This window comes from Artemia sp. Qi Xiang Cuo, chromosome 7, assembly GCF_049724085.1.
Source record: "Artemia sp. Qi Xiang Cuo chromosome 7, ASM4972408v1, whole genome shotgun sequence".
Taxonomy (NCBI): domain Eukaryota; kingdom Metazoa; phylum Arthropoda; class Branchiopoda; order Anostraca; family Artemiidae; genus Artemia; species Artemia sp. Qi Xiang Cuo.
Genome location: NC_142800.1, coordinates 59725418 through 59743679, shown reverse-complemented (window position 1 = coordinate 59743679; position 18262 = coordinate 59725418). Strand labels below are relative to the sequence as shown.

General features: G+C 35.3%; 1 protein-coding gene across 1 annotated transcript in view; it reads right to left on the bottom strand.

Annotated features, from left to right (window-relative positions):
* The window catches only part of LOC148950513 (homeobox protein unc-42-like), a 59836-nt gene that overhangs the window by 23086 nt on the left and 18488 nt on the right, over nt 1-18262 (bottom strand). The window contains exon 2 of the mRNA XM_089091639.1: nt 7353-7624. Within this exon, the coding sequence (XP_088947765.1) occupies nt 7353-7624 (272 nt within the window). The remainder of the gene's footprint in view (nt 1-7352; nt 7625-18262) is intronic.

Genomic DNA, 18262 nt, shown 5'->3' with positions numbered 1-18262 from the left:
GCAAATTATGTTCTGGTCTTGAGAAGACATGGGTGTTGTCAGTCCTACTCCTTCTAACTTTTCTAGTTTTGAGTTTGACGAGGTTATCTATTGTAGTTTCTGTTCGTTTTTGGTTTCATTTATTTATTAATGGTAATTTTTGGTAATTTACACATGAAAGAAAAGAAAAATCAACTCGTAGAATTTGACAACGCTTTCGTCCAGAAAAAACTTAATAAGAATTTGGTGGTTCCCAAAACCAACTATCCTTTCAAAGGAAAGCTAAACCTTCTTAAGCCTTTTGGTGCCTTATATTTGTACTTTAAATTTGGTGATTGTTTGCCTACATTTATTTCCTTCTTCATTTTTTTTTTATCTTGGTGCCCGCCACTGCAAAAAGTTGCAGAAGTTTATATGGAAGTCTTTTCAACAAAAGTGGATTTGCTGGTTTTTCTTTCTAGGTTTTTAAGATGCTTTGTGTAAATCCCTTTTTTCCCGTTCTTTAGCACTTTTCAACGAAACTAAAAAAAAACTCAAATAAAAATCTCCAATTTGGAGCCTTATTTTCCACAGGGGTGGGGGGGATATTTTTGACGGGGGTACTTTCTGTGTCGAGGGTATTTACCGCTTGGGGGGGAGGGGGGGTCCGGAGGGATATTTTGCTACAAAATGGTAGGAAACACCAATTTGCTGTGGCACATTTTTTCATTGTTTCTTAAAAAGGGTACTAGAAATTTTAAATTCATTTGGAACGAGTCTTTTCCTTATATTCCACGGCCATTAGTTCGCTACGATCACCCTTGGAAAAGAAAAGAAAACGACAAATATAAACGTAATCCTTCTCGAAAAAAAAAAAATCTTGCTTTTTTTAGATAAGGGCTTAAAACCTCTCCAATAGGGTTCACTTATTTGCTGCATTTGATGATTTAATTTTTATCAAGATCACTCGCCCTTTTGTGGGTGTTTTGGACCTTTTTGAAAATTAACTGAAAATTTAACTGAAAGTAAGGAGCGACATTAAAAGTTAAAACGAACAGAAATTATTCCGTATATGAAAGGGCTGTCCCCTCCTCAACGCCTCGCTCTTTACGCTAAAGTTTGACTCTGTCTCACAACTTTATTTTTTAAAACAATAAAAAACTTTAGCGTAAAGAGCGAGGCATTGAGGAGGGGACAGCCCTTTCATATACGGAATAATTTCTGTCCGTTTTAAGTTTTAATGTCGCTCCTTACTTTCAGTTAAAAAAACTTGTTTTTTTATTTAATTTCTGATCGTTTTTTAGTTAATGCAGCTCTTATTTTGGCTTACCGTCACTGAATAAGTAAAACAAAATTTGCATATTAATTTTACTTTTCGTGTTCTAAATGGCTTTCCAATAAACCAAAACCAATACTGTACAGAAATACCAATACAGAAATTATTCCGTATATGAAAGGGGCTGTCCCCTCCTCAACGCCTCGCTCTTTACGCTAAATTTTGTTATTGTTTAAAAAATAGAGTTGTGAGAAAGTCAAACTTTAACGTAAAGAGCGAGGCGTTGAGGAGGGGACAGCCCCTTTCATATACGGAATAATTTCTGTTCGTTTTAAGTTTTAACGTCGTTCCTCACTTTCAGTTAAAAAAACTTGTTTTTTTCATTTAATTTTTGAAGGTTTTTGAATTAATACAGGTTTTGATTTTGGCTCACCGTACATGAATAATTATAACAAAATTGTCATATTAATTTTACTTTTATTAAGTTAAATGGCTTTCTCGAAACTTGTTTAATTTTATTTACGAACGTTTTTATTAGCAATAAATATACGTAACTTACGAATTAACTTACGTAACGAACTTATATATTTATATATTCTTAATACGTATATTAGGGAATTCGCCCCCTAGTCAATACCTTGCTCTTTAGGCTAAATTTCGAATTTGTTCTTTAAAAATGACCCTTAATCACAAAGGCCGTTAATTAGAATAAATAGCTCTTATGAAAGCACTAAAACATCTTTGGCTTAAAGAGGGAGGTATTGACTAGGGGGTGAACCCAATCATATACGTAATATTTTCTGTTCGTTTAAGTTGTGATGTTGCTCCTTACTTTCAGTTGAAAAGCTTATTTTTGTTTTATTTGATTTCTGGTCTTTTTTTTAAAGACTGCTGGGAAATCTGGCGCCCCCTTGATAGCAATGTCCCTTCCCCCATGAAAGTTCCTGCATGGAAAGATCCTCCCACATAACCCCCAACCCACCCCCCTCCCCCACTACCAGAAAAAATCCCCCCTGAAAACGTCTTTATACTTCCCAATAACCAATACCATATGTTAACATTGGGTAAAGTTCATAACTTTCACCCCTCCCCCCGAGGACTTCGGGGAATTAAGTCATCCTTAAATACATAGTTATCATATTTTCGACCATGCTGAACAAAATAGCTATCTCAAAATTTTGATCGGATGACTTTGGGAAAAAAATGTTCGTTGGAGGGGGCCTAGTTGCCCTCCATTTTTTTGTCACTTAAAAAGGGCACTAGAACTTTTAATTTCCGAACTTTAATTTCAGTCCTCCCACGATATTCTAGGACCACTGGGTCAGTATGATCGCCCCTGAAAAAAAAACAACAAAACCAAAACAAATAAACACGCTCGCGGTATCTTTCTTCCGGTCAAAAAGGCAAAAATCAATATATTTGCAAATAGGAACTTGAAACATCTATAGTAGAATTCGCTTATAATCTAAACATGATGTTGTCATTTGCATTAAGGTTCTATAACTTTTAGGGGGTCTTCCCCCTTTTTGAAAATCAGCCAAATTTTCTCAGGCGCGTAACTTTTTATGGGTAGCACTAAACTTGATGAAAGTTATATATCTGAAATCAGCATTGAAATTTGATTCTTTTGATGTATCTATTGGTATCAAAAACCCGTTTTCTAGAGTTTCGGTTACCATTGAGCCGGGTCGCTCCTTACTTACAGTTCGTTACCACGAACTGTTTGATCCAGCAAATTTCTCTAATAAATAGCTATTTATTTTTTTGTGGTTTACTTTAAACTTTATGAATTTTACATATTTAGAGTCACCATAAAAATATGGTTCTTTTGATATGCTTGTTTAATGTTATAGAAAATCACATTTCCAAATTTTTGGTTACTTTTAGCATGAATCGGCCAAAAAAGGGAGAATTAAATAATGTTCCAATTTTGTTACAAGTATAGCTTAGCGTGTTTTATTGTCCTTGGGCCAGTAGACAGTTACATTTATGACAAATTCAGACCTCTATCAGAACTAATATGCACTTAATGAGTTTAAATAAAGTATTTGTAAAAACCAAAGTAAGCAATGATTATTTTTATCTAGAGCCGGAAATATAGCAAGCAATGTTTTGCAATACTATTTGGCTAGGAGCACTTGTTCCACAACGAACAAGTGGTCCAAATTTCACCAATCTTCGCTGCATAATATAGAAATTATTAACAACAGTATCGCAAGCAGCGCTACAGCGCTGCCTAAGTAAAGAGTGATGTGGACACAATATATTATTATTCTCTTTTTTCTTTTTTTTAGACCAGGGCACTTCGTGTCGAAGGAGTTGTCATAGATACTTTGAAAGGGGCTCATTCGATTGCAAATTGAAGGGGCTGGCTCCGTTTTTAGTAGTAGAAAGCGATCGGAGGGTAACTAACCCCCCTCTCACGCCCATTGTTTCCCCAAACGCATCCAATCAAATTTTTGAGATAGCCATTTTGTTCAACGTATTTGAAAGGTCAGGAAATTATGTATTTGTGGATGAAATCCCCCCCCCCCAGAGCCCGCAGGGCCAGGGTCGTAATTCGAAAAGAGCTCATTCGATTGGAAAGTGAAAGGGCTAGTGCCCTTTTAAATAGTCGAAAGTAATTAGAAGGCAACTAACTCCCCTTCCACGCCCATCTTTTCCGCAAACACATCCAATCAAAATTTTGAGATAGCCATTTTATTAATCGTAATTGAAAAGTCCGGAAGTATCTTTTTCAGGATGACAACCCTCACAGAGCCCTCAGGGTAAGAGTTTAAGGTTATGCCCTAGGGCATATAAGGTATATGGAAAAGGTGATCATATAAACTTCGGAGGGGGCTCCTTGGATTGGTAATCAGAAGTTTTAGTGCCCTTTTTGCGACTCAGAATGATCGGAGGGTGTAAACCCCCCCCCCCCACATCTCGTATTTTCCCGAAATGCATCTGATAGAAATTTTGGGATGGCCATTTTTTGTCGTAGAAACTTCGAAAACAGCTCATTCGATTGGATACTGAAAGGGCCAGGGCCCTTTGCTAATAGTCGAAAGTGATTGGAGGGCAACTAACCCCCCTCCCACGCCCACCATTTCCCCAAATACATCCAGTCAAAATTTTGAGATAGCCATTTTGTTCAACGTAATTGAAAGGTCCAGAAATTATGTTTTTGAAGATGACACCCACAGCCCTCAGGGTAATGGTTGTAAATTATGCCCTGGGGGCATATAAGGTATGTATAGAAATGGTGATCGTATAAACCTCGGAGGGGGCTCATTGGATTGGTAATCAGAAGTTCTAGTGCCCTTTTTAAGATTCAGAGTGATCGGAAAAAGGATACCCCCCCCCCACATACACACAAACTTCGTTTTTTCCCGAAATGCATCTAATAGAAATTTTGAGACGGCCATTTGTTGTCGTAGAAAGCGTAAAACTACCACAAATCACTATCAATAAATAAATCAAACTCAAAACAAACAGAAATTACAATAAATAGCCGAGTCAAACTCAAGACGAGCAAAAATTAACATGAGCAGGGCTAATAACCCCTATGCCTTCTCATGACCAGAACGCAATTTGCACTTTACTGAAAACAAAATACGTTTGAAATGTTTTCACCTTTCTTACTTTCATAAATAAAAAATTATCAAAACCTTAAGGAAGAGATGTCAGTATATGTCAATTGAACTGACAATCTATTTTAATTTTTTTTCCGTAAAGCGCAAATTATGTTCTGGTCTTGAGAAGACATAGGGGTTATTATCACTACTCGTTTTAGTTTTTTCCTATTTTGAGTTTGACTTGATTATTTATTGTGATTTCTGTTCGTTTTGAGTTTCATTTACCTATTGATAGTGATTTGTGGTAGTTTCACGCTTGGATGAATTGCTTAATGACTGTTCTGGGTACTCGGCTGACTGACCGTATTTAAAACAGTAGGCTATTCGAAAAATGTGGTTCAATACCGCACTCAAGGGCTATAATGAAAGAAAGGTTGAGGTGGCTAGAGCAAGTTGTGCGTATGAAAGATGACAGATTGCCGAAGGTTGTTCTCTTCGGCCAACCATCCAGGGCTAAACGGAAAGCAGGTCGTCCCCGTCTGGGGTGGGAGGACGTCATAAAGAAAGATTTAAAGGAAATGGGAACGTTATGGGCAGGTGTAAAAAAGGTGGCTATGAGACTTAGGTGGAGGAGGAGCGTGTGTAGCTGTGTTGGCCTCAGGCGGCTTGGTGCTGCGGTGAGTTGTTAGTAGTAGTAGTAGTTTACTCATTCTTTGCTTAATGAAGCTCTTTACTTTTCTTGGAAAAACTTGTCTTGTGGAAAAAGTTTTTTAAATTAATAATAGAAAAAATCGAAATGCGGGCTGTGAAAGCCCAAAATCCTCTCGTTATATAAATTTGTTATATGTCGTGTTTTAGCGATCACCAAAGGTTCTGTTGATCAGCAGTTTGAATTAAAATGACCCACAATTGAAATCGTTGTTTGTCAATTTTGCTGGTCAAATCTAAGCGGGAAATTTCAACGACGGATATTATGGGGGATTTTTTTGTTTGGTTTTTACAATTTAGAACCGAAAAAAAAAACAATTAATTTTTCATGAAGGTTTTGTACATAACTCTTGCGCTTTTGATTTTTTGCCTGAAGTAAGACGTGTAAAGGTACTTTCTTTTGAACTGCCTTTCTCTTTTCCCTGCAAAGGGCAGTGAAGAAATCTTGTTCTGTTTTATGGAAAAATTCAGAATTTGATCAGACAGTGAAAATTACAGGAGTAAACCTGAATTCAATTGAAAATAGGAAAAAGATTTTCAATTGATTTTGAAAATAGTGCCATTTCTTTCCAACAATTATAACACTTTGTATTCTCGCGAAAATTATTGTTGATCAACAATTGATGATAAACAAATCTGTTCAGAGAAGGCTTAATATGTTGCCACTATGCTGCCAATTCTCAATTTCCTTGTGTATAATTTCCTTGGCTATTGCGTATATGTAGACAACACTGCTTAGATTTTAGTTCTAGTTTCTCTATGTAAATAGCAGCTAGTATGTATGATAAAGGAACGAGCACAAAAGAATAATTTATGCTTTCTCTTTTATCTTACACCTCCATCATGATTTCTCCTTTTATTTGAAACCCCTAAGCCAATTTAGTTGATCGTGAGGAGGATGGGGATATTTATACCTCTCCCTCTCTTTTGCCTCTAATCAGAGGATTCAGAATATTTTCCCTCTTCGGAATAGAAGGAACCCTTAAATTTAATTATAGGACCTATTCTCAACTGTATTGTGAGAAGATAGCTCGGAGCCGTTTTTATCCAGACAAGCAAGAAAAACACTTATAGCCCATTATTTCAATCAATGTCGATTGAATGAGATAATAAAAAAACGTATTTTTTGGGCAACTATTTAAAAAAGACGGAAGAGTCTTACAGCGAAAAAAAAACTTTGAAAGCCCTAATGGGGTCAATTTACGTAAAACATGAAAAACAATAAATAAAGACACTAAAAATCGATAACAGAAAAAATAAAGTGAGAAACCAAAGTTAGCACCAGGCAATGATAGAGTGCCCAAAATCCTTAAGTTTCAAAAATAGAGAAGAAAAAGATACCACCAATCTCCATTTCTCTTTACTTATCCCTGAATTAACCAGCTAACCTCAAAATTCAAATTGGTGACGCAAAAGAGCAAAAAGTGCGGGGAACTAATAAGAATTAAAACTGTTTGTGCCATGGGGAGAGTAGCAAGAAATTAGAAACATTCATAACAAGCTTAACTTTTAATACTCGAAATTTGGATTTCCATTAAAGGTCTAAGTTTAATTAAACTAACCTGTTTTGATCAAAAAGCAAGCAAAATATAGACGAATATAACAAAATATAGACGAATATGCCACTTGTGTGGCACGCAAGTGCCACTCATTTTTCTTGTATCGGGGCATGGTTCTTTAAGATACAGTGCTAGCTAATCTGGACGTCATAGGTTTAATCTTACTGACAAAAAGGTCTACACAACAAATCTTTTATTTTTTACAGTATTAGATACTCTGTTTTCTCGTGTTTATGTTAAGGCTATTGTTCTGAATTTTGGTTAAAAAATAACTAAATTGAGTTTTACCCGTACCTGAATCCTGGCTTCATTAAGCTTTGTCACACGGGCCAATTCTTCTCGGCAGTAAATATCTGGATAATGGGATTTCGTGAAAGCTGATTCCAGCTCCTGGAGCTGTTCTTGAGTGAATGTGGTTCGGTGTCTTCTTCGAGCTGGTGTTGGACATGCTGCACTGCTGGGATTGTGTCCATGGTGTAAACTGTTACCGGTTGTGTTGCAACTTGTATTTATAGAATTTGAAATACCGGATTCAATTTTTGGCTTCTTGAAAGCTCCTTCTGAACCTAAGAAATAACAGAGGCTATATTTTTACAACAAACAGAGCCAATAATAAGTTCAGCGACACCCTATGAATTAACTCCCACTTCACCACCATTTCTGGTTGCATAGCTCTCGCGATTATACAATATGACAAAAAACTAAGTTTAAAGCACAAGAATTTGATATCTATTCAATATGGTATAAACTTAACTATAAGCATTTTGCAAGCCTTGACGAAGATGAAGGATAGGAAACTAATCCAAATTAACCAGTGTCTAGTACTGGATTCATTCCTGGCAAATTGCCTCATACGTTAAGATGGGTAAACTTATGCAAATTTTTTTTAAGGTAGATGGCAGTATAATGTAACCGAGATGTCAATAATATTTCTTTTACCGAATAAGATGAAATGTTACTGATTAAAAATTGACTCCCGATTATATAGTCATATCCATGGATAAAGAATGCAAAAAAAAGAAAAAAAAAAAAGAACACGACTTCTAATGGAAGCTTGTTAAAAACAAAAAAAAGAAAAAAAATAGATACATCCTTTGGCCGTGAGAACTGAGAACTCCATGCATAGTAACTAAATTCAGATGATAAAACAACTTCAAAGGTCAAACCATTGCACAATCTTTTGTATAAACCAAAAATCCGGCCAAAAGCCCAAGAGGTGAAAATTGTCACACCTTTTCACACTTTATTTATCGAATAATTAGAGTGCCGCAAAAATTATTTCTCAGATTTATCTCGCCCTATTTCAATATTAAATTAAAAAAAACATGTTTTTTTTAACTGAAAGTAAGGAGCATCATTAAAACTTAAAACAAACATAAATTATTCCATATATCAATGGGGCCGTCCCCTCCTCAACTCCTCGCTCTTTAAGCTAAAGTGTTTTATTGGTTTAAAAAACCAACTTGGTAGACAGAGTCAAACTTTAGCGTAAAGAGCGAGGCGTTGAGGATGGGACAGCTCCTTTCATATACGGAATAATTTCTGTTCGTTTTAAGTTTTAATGTCTCTCGTTACTTTCAGTTACAAAAAATTGTTTTTATTATTTAATTTCCGAACGTTTTTGAATTAATGCATTTTGGCTCACCGTACATGAAAAATTAAAACGAAATTTGTAGATTAATTTTACTTTTTTTTTTTGGCTAAATGGCTTTCTGGAAATCTTGTCCTGACGTACCTTACGTAACAAACTTCTATATCCGTATATTTTTATTACTTATATGAGGGAGTTCGCCCCCTAGTCATTACCTCGCTCTTCACGCTAAAGTTCGAATTTTGTTCGAATCATAAACTCCTGAATCACAAAGGCCGGTTAATCAGAATAGATAGCTCTTTGGAAAGTACTAAAAAAAACTTTAGCGTAAAGAGTGAAATATTGACTAGGGGTAACTATATAAACTCCCTCATATAAGTAATAATTTCTGTTCGTTTTAAGTTTTAATGTTGCTCCAGCTGAAAAAACTTTTCAACTGAAAGTTTTTTTAAATTTAATTTCTGGTCATTTTTTAAGTAATGCTGGGAAATCCGGTGCCCCCTTCGTAGAAATTTCCCTTCCCCTAAGAAGAACATCCTCCATAGAAAGATCTTCCCCCGTAACCCCCTCCTCCGACCCCCGCCACCAGAAAAAATCCCTCCTGAAAACGTCAGTATACTTCCCAATAACCAGTACTATATGTTAACAATGGGCAAAGTTCATAACTTGCAGCTTTTCCTCCGGGAACTGTGGGGGATTAAGTCATCCCGAAAGACATATTTATCTTATTTTCGGCTATGCTGAACAAAATGACATAATTTTGATTGGGTGACTTCGGGAAAAAAATGAGCGCGGGAGGGGGCCAAGTTGCCCTCCAATTTTTTTGGTCAGTTAAAAAGAACACTAGAACGTTTAATTTTTGTTCAAATGAGCCCTCTCACGATATTCTAGGACTACTGGATCGATACGATCACCCCTGGAAAAAACAAAACAAAAACAAACAAACAACATGCATCCGTGATCTTTCTTCTGGCAAAAAATACAAAATTCCCCATTTTTGTAGATATGAGCTTGAAACTACTACAGTAGGGTTTTCTGACACGCTGAATTTGATGGTGTGATTTCCATTAAAGTTCTATGATTTTTAGGGGTTGTTTCCCCTTTTTTTGAAAATAAGGCAAATTTTCTCAGGCGCGTAACTTTTGATGGGTAAGACTAAACTTGGTGAAACTTATATTTTTGAAATCAGTCTAAATATTTGATTCTTTTGATCTGTCTATTGGTATAATTCCATTTTTTAGATTTTCGGTTACTATTGAGCCGGGTCGCTCCTTACTTAGATTTTGTTACCACGAGCTGTTTGATACGGCCGCATCTTTAATTAGGCTGCTAACTGATATGCTTGATTTGCTAGTGAAAACGAGAAAAAAAAAGCATAGTATGTAATCTCCGACATTAACTTGTGCATACGGAACTTCCAAATAGAGGTAAAACATAATTTTTTCCAGCGAAAAAGGTACAAATTTAAAAAAAGAGACAAATTTTGACTGACTGAATTGACTGAACTTATTCCTGAGATCTCTATCACCCTGTTTAGAGACGTGGCGACGTCCAAATTGGGCTCTTAACTGACGTGTTTGATTTAATGGCAGAAACTAGACACAAAAATGACAGCAGTTATATAATCATGACATTAGTTTTTGCTTACAAAACCTCCAAATAAAGCTAAAAATATACTTTTTTCGATCGAAAAAGGCTTGGGCTTAAAAAAAGACGAAAAATAAGGTACATATTTTGACTGATTGGAATTCAGTATGTGAAAAATGATCACCGGATTCTGAAAGCGTTATTGATTCGCCGCTAAAGCAGTTTTACTACTGATGACGGTCATTGCATATGTGACCGAAATATCTGGTATTTCTTGTGAATTTCTATCACTGTTTGTGAAACATTATAGTTTTTTTTTTCATTAGAAAAGGGGTAAAGTGCCCCTAAGTAAGGGAGGTTTGGGGATGTCTTGATGAGAATCATACTCCTTTATATTCCATCTTCTTGAAATGATTATTATTTTCTAACGCATATTGCTTACAAAATGTATTTTGTGCAAAAACAACTAAAGCGCCCGAGGCATATATCGTTTTTGAAACAATAAATTATAATTACTTTTCTTGAAATAGTTATTATTTTCTAACGTATATCGCTTACAAAATGTTTTTTTTTTGTGCAAAAACAAGTAAAATCTTTAACAGTTCTGAAAAAACTCATTTTCAACTTGCTATTTTAAAGCCACGTTAACAGTGCCGCATGACGTATATGTTATCGTGAATGCCCGAAATCTAGGTAAGATAGACATTCACAGGTGAAGGTCCGAAATTCCCCTTTTCTCTGCTTAGATTCAATTAGCTACGTCGGATTTATCAGCTAAAACGATGTATATCAACCGAAACATTTATTTCCTTTTTTATTTCAAATATGTAGAATTCATTATTATTAAAGCAACGTATCATTAGGTATACTTGTATAGTTTTTTTTTCATATTTTAGAAAAGGGGTCAAGTGCCCCTAAGTAAGGGAGGGTGGAGGATGTCTTGATGAGAATCATACCCCTTTATGTTCCATCTTCTACATCCAAAAATAAGGAAATTTATTCTTTTTCGAAGAATGATTGCCATAGTTGTCTTATTTTCAACAAAGCTGATCGTATCGAAACAATAGTTCTGAAATATAAGGGAAAGTCCAAGGCTATGGATTGGCTTACAAGTATCGAGAAGCTATTTATATAACCTCAAAATATGAGAGGCCATGTTTCCCAGCGGTGGCATATTCATCTCTAGACGCATATGCAGTCCATATACATCGCGGTCCATACGTCATCGTTCGAAATTTAAATATTGCTTTTAAAACAGACGTTAATGCGCCTGAGGCATATATCGTTTTTGAAACAATAAATTATAATCACTTTTCTTGAAATAGTTATTATTTTCTAACGTATATTGCTTACAAAATGTATTTTGTGCAAAAACAAGTAAAATCTTTAACAATTCTGAAAACCTCATTTTCAACTTGCTGTTTTAAAGCCACGTTAACAGTGCCGGCATGACGTATATGTTACCGTGAATGTCCGAAATCTAGCTAATATAGACATTCACAGGTGAATGTCCGAAATTTCTTTTTCTTTGCTTAGATTCAATTAGCTTTGCGAGTCCGCTTTTTCAGTCTTATACAAGCTATGATGGCAAAAAGTAAAGTTAGGTTATATTATGTTAGTCTAGGTTAGATTAGGTTGAATGGGGTTAAAAATTTAACCTAACCCAGCCTAACTTAACCGAATCTGTCATCATCAAACCTTGCATTGAACTGAAAAAGTTGACTGGCAACACTGAGTAAATCCAAGGAGAAAAAAGGTATTCCGGACATTCTCCGGTAATTGCTGACATTCACCAATACCGGCCATTCACGGTAACGTGTTCACAACTTAGACGTATGCGGTCGGAAACAGTGTTGCCAGAAGTCTGGTTTAATGTTGCGCCATCATGAACGTGAAAATGCGCCAAAAGTGTCATTTATCTAGTGACAATGTACCAAATGAACGATTATCCTCCCCAAAAAAAACCAGCGCAATGCACTGATTTAAGAAATCCAATGCGCAGCCGCCTAAAAAAAGAGCTCAAATGGTGCAAATGCGCCCCATCTGGGAACTCTGATTGGAAGTTCTTCTCAATCATTGCTCCGTTTCACAGCATTCAGAACTGATGCTTAGGGGCCAAACCCCTTATACCCGTATACAGGAGGAGGGAAAAATTTCCCGTCCGAGTTATTCATCCAAATAATCCACCTCTTATCAAAATTGAAGGAAAATTTTATTATTTTTATATTTCCTGGGACTATTGATTTGATGCTCATTGGGAAATGTTGGCCCTTTTCGATGCATGCCAGGATTGCAGGTATTGTAACAGTTTTATAATGTAACTACAGTTTTATAGGATCTTGTGGAACTAACGCCCATACCATATTTTAGTTGTAATTGTCGGTAGAGTCAATATTGTGCATGGAAACGGCGCCAATTATGTATTCCACTCTCTCGAAATGAAGAATTTTCATATTTCCATCGTAGAACTTATGAACGACAAAACACAGTTAAGATTTAATGCATAATTTGGTACTTGTTGTGTATATACTACACACTCGAAAATTTGTGACGCGAAAAACTTGTCAAGCAACTTCTTCAACTAGACAATTCCTTTGGTTCGCTTTGGAAAATACATTACAGCTATAGTTTAATTAAATATTTAGTTGGTATTTCGGTTTAGGTTAGGTTACGCATTTAGTATACTGCGCTCTGGGTGGCCTCCCTTCCATAATTCTTTATGGTAATTTTCATAATTTTGTTACTAAAGTATTGAATTTTCATCTTATTTTATTTCAACAGGATTAACTAAACTTCACTTCTCGAGGGCTCCTGTGTATGGTATCTAGTGTATAATTAACATGTAGCCTATAATTTTTTAGAAATAAGAAAGATTGAAGCTTGGAACACGAGTAATTATATCTGCAAGATGATTCTAGCTAAGGATACCAATACGTGAGTATCAGTGGGCAATAGTTGAGTTTAAAGGCGTGTCATTTGAATTTTTCTGACCTTTGATGTCAGGATGTCAATCATTTGACATTCTGTTCACAAATCTTGGCAGGTGTAACTGTGACGTATGCTCGAAGATAAATTATGGAAATTTGCACTACTAAAATTTGCAGCGCTTGCCTTTTCCCTAGTAACCGGCTTGTAGAAATACATGTGATGAAATAAACTTTCAAATGCATAATTTCCATTCTCAATGTTTATATTTGTTACCGAACCAAGAAAGAAAGAGGGGAGGCACCACGAAGTTCTTCCCGTGAGCGTTAAGCTCCAGAAAAGTGCATGTTCAAGCTCATGTACGACATTTTCATATACTTTCATATACTAAAATTTTTTTTAGAAGCCTTCCGTGGAAGAGGAGGGTCTCTTGGACGACTCTGGTGGGGAATGACCTCCTCTCACTCCCGTATACAGGTATGTTTACATTTTTTAATATTTTCTAATTTTATTGTATAAAGTTTAGCCATTGGACTTTCTGGTCCTAAAGTCAAAGCCAAAAACTCTTCCTTTCTTCCCCTGGCTACCCTTTGTTCCCTCATGCCTCCCTGTCGTAAGTAGTGGAGGGGGGGGGGGGTAACCGCCTCTCTACTCTCGCAACATCCAAGGTTCAGCAATGATTTGACGGTCAATAATTACGGTATTTTAGCGGTATTGCTGATGCCAATTATCTTGCTATACAAATTAACAAAGAAAGTAATTAAGAAAAGAAGTATACTATTTAATCCAAATACTATGAGGAAATGATAAGAGGGTAATCTCAGGCTCTTCTAGAATTAAAAATAGTCAAAGCCATCTAGCGTTATCCAACAAAACAATGTAGTTTATAGTAAAAATTCCAAAGTTGTGTGTATTTTTTTCTTGTTTTTTCACCTTTGGTTTATATTCCAACAATAACATCACCAATTTCTGTAAAAGCTCAACAGGCTATAAAAAATAATATAGGCATAATCAAAAGTCGTAAAAATAATGCGACTTTGAGGGTGGGGTTATGTCTACCAAAACAGAATATAAAACGTACATATAATAGAAACACGTTGAAACCATGAAAAGCGGCTAAAAAAAACCTCCCCAGAATGTTCCTGATTGTAACGGTCTTAGATATCTAGTCAATACGAACAATCTTTCAAAGTCTAGGGGGAATAAATCTTAGGGGGGAGCTATACCCCTCCCACTCCCTCTCCCAATTGATGCCACTGCGTTATATGCTATGATACGATTTATTAACACTAAAAGCCCTACTGGGCCATGGTATACCTGACTGCTCTGTGATGACCGAGTCATTTGCTGAACTAATTATGCCAAGTATGAGTGAAGTTGTGCTTAGATGATATGAGAAGAAACAATGTAGACACAAAGAAAAGGATAGGGTGGTATAAGAAGGGCAAATAGACTGAATAGAAGAGAAGAAAAAGAGACAAACTTTTTGGCATTGATTTAAATAAAGAAACAGAATTATGGAGCAATAATAAGTTTATTTGAAATTCTTAACTTAAGACTTATAGCCTTTAATATAACATTTACTATTTTTTAAGCTGGAAAAGAAAACATACCATTTTTTCGTTTAAGATAAATTAATTCAGTTCTGCTCCAATAAGTCTAATCTTTTCTCCTGTGTCACTTATGTTCAGTTCTTGAACACCGAAACTTCACTTGACTAAATTCTCCAAGAGTCCTCAAATTGTAGGTTGCTTGCATAATCGAATGAGAGAAGAAAAGACCCCCTTTGCCCCCTGTGGATCCCATATGTCCAATAGTGTCTCCATTAAGAGCATTACGATTGAATAATAATGTTGTAAGTCTATTGTTATATGCCCCTAGCACAAAAGAGTTGAACTTTCTATTACAATACCAAAAAGCTGTAAGATGAGCTTATCGAAGCTCATTTGCTCCAAAAAATGAAAAAAAAAGTCTGATCGACCATGAATAATTATTAGCTCAGGAAATTTGATATGAGTATCATCCGCTCCTCAGACTCTCAAAGCAGTACATTTTAATCTTTCTCTATCACCAACAAATAGCATGGATTATGTCAATCTGCTGCTTTTATATTAGTCAAATGATCTTTTCACTTTTACTTTGTGAAACAGCTTATTTTATTTCATAGTCTTCCAAGGTTGTAACAGGCTGTAAAAGTTTGAAAACAACTAATACATTACAAAAAAATAAAAAAATAAAAAAATCTAGTAAAAATTCTGATTAGAAAGGTATAAACGATATCGGTATAAGATAACCTACACGAAATTATTATTTTAACTTAAAAAAAAAAGTTTAAAGAAAAAACTGAAGATAGCTTCACATAGGAATACAATACAATCTTGTTGAAATTACTTGTTTGAGAACCACATGACAAAGGTTGCAGTTTTCTGTCAACAAAAATACAAAAATTGGAATTTTTCCTGAAGAAGAATGAGCATGGATGTGTTATTACGTGGCTGCTGGGGTGATGATATTGAAAATGTAGCATTAAAACCAAGAATTATTATTGGATAAAATAAATGTATATAAAAAAAATTATACAGTTTCTAAGAGATTAAATAAAGTAAATAAGGTTTATCACTTGAAAGGAAAGAATGACATTCAAACTTAAAAGGGCTATAAGTTACCATAAGCCCCCTCCCACTGTTTGCGCAAAAGTTCAGCATGTGATTTATTGGCTATTATGACTTGTTATGGACCGAAACAAATATATTCACGTAAAAGCACGGGCTTTATATAATTACCAGCTATCAAAACATTTTATTGACAAAAGTTTTACATTTTTGTCCTTAGTGAAAGTCAATACTATAAAGGCTAATGTTTATTAATCAGTAAATATATCTCAGATTACTGTAAAAGAGATTAAATGTTTTAAAATGTTTATTGTGTTCATGCAGGCGCAAGTTTAGGGTAAAAAGTTTGCGTGTCTGTGTTTTTTTTTTTTTTTTGGGGGGGGGGGGTCTGGTGAAACCGCTTTTTATTCTTAATTACTGAGAGAGTCAGAATTTCATTTCGCATCAACAATTTGTGTTCCCATTCAGTTTGTTTTCAGCTTTTGCCACAACTGACCTTAATCAGCCGCATCCTCAGAGGGAAAAGGGGTAACCAGGCCCTCCGTCTGAAATCCAACTGCTTTATCGTATTTTTTTTAATGAGTTTCTATATTTTTGCCCTTTCCAATATGACGGAAAACTATCCAGAAATTTCCCTAACACCTGATTCCTCTCCTCTCCCGAAAAAGCGTTTGAGAAATTATATATATTTTCAAATACAAATCTTTCAAAAATGGGCAACGTGCACGTTCTGTAACAAACCGTCGATGCATAGCCCATGCACACGCACAGGAATCCATTTCAGAAGAGTTCGGCACTCCGCGGTAAGGGTTCAATAAGTACAAAAACTAGTTAAATTGCATGTAAGATATGTTCTCGGATTTCTTAGGACAATATTTACATGGAATTGATTTGTTGCTTCCTGACATTCTTCAAAGTAGAAATATAACAACAAAAACTTGAGTTGATGTGTATATGTACAAATGTTTAAAAAGAAATGTTCACGTGATTTAGTTATATTGTTTCTAGAATGGGGATTTTTCGCTTGGTAAATTGTTTTATTAGTAGTTTTCTAGTTTTGATTCAATTTTTCCGCGTGTATTAAGCTTTTGAATACACTGATTTGTCTATCTATTTATAGCAACCTATTGAATAGATTGTTGGTATTTTAAGATTTTAATCCCCGCAGTGAATACTTGGTATATATTAGCATAAATATGATACCAAGACCCCAAACATTATGATTTCATTGTTTTTATTTCCACTGTTACTTATGATTTTCAAGTGACTATCATGTTTTCTCTTATTTTTAAGAATAGCAAGCCCACCCCAGCCCCCTAAAAAAACGAATAATTCCTTCAGCAGGTGCCTAGCTTGTATAATAACGGAATATGGATCCTCATTGTCGCTTGTCTTCTAACCGCAGACGTGAGCCTCTTCTTGATGTCATGACGTCACCAAAGATATGTTACACCCCCCCCCCTCCTGGAAAACGAATTTTTCCTTAAAGTCCTGACCTATTTGGATCTTTTTTGTGGCCATTCATACTCGCTTTCTCGCTGTCACTTGTAATTCTTGCTGCAGCTTATCTTCTAGCCGTATATTTCTTTATTTTCGCTGTGGCATACCTTTTTGCCGCATATTTCTTCGTTCTTCACTTTCATCTCTAATTGGTTCTACTCCTTGCTGTCGCATGAATTGTAAACGAATATTTCTTTGATCTTCATATTTGTTTTGACTTGTTTTAATTCTTGCTGCCGATTATCTTTGAACCGGATATTTCTTTGTTCTTCACTTTTAGTTTTGACTTGTAGTGATTTTCGCTGACGCAAGTATTCTGACTGTATATTAATTTTCGTTTATCATTTCTTTAGACTATTTTTCAATACCCTTTACCCCAGCCTCTCGGATTGGTCAGCTCCGGTCAGATCGGATTGGTCTGATAAAAAAAACAACAAGTTCTTTCAACTGAAAGTAAGGATTAACATTAATACTTAAAACGGGCAGAAATTATTACGTATATGAGGGGGTTAGTTCCCTCATCATTACCTTTACCCTTACTCTGCAGTTTATATTAGTAATTTTAGATGAGCTGTCTTACATACCTAAATGACAATTGGGACCCAGCGTTTATTATTAAAGAATTGGAACAAAATCTAATACGTAGCTCAAAGAGCATGGTATTAAATTAAGAACGAACTCCCTCATATTACGTATATGAGGAAGTTCACTCCCTCGTCAATACCTCGCTCTTTACGCTAAAGTTCGAATTTTGGTAAAATAATGGCCGATATAAGTAATAATTTGTTCGTATTATTTTCGGCCAATTATTATTTGTTTATATTATTATTATAATATTATTTGTTCGGCCAATCTTAGTATTTAATTTTACCTTAAGAAGTTTCATAACTATGATTTTTATGTGATAATAAACCAAAGATATTGTATGTCTTCGGCTTGTGGTTGTTATTGAATAAAAAAAACAATATCTTTTCTTTTATTCATTTCAG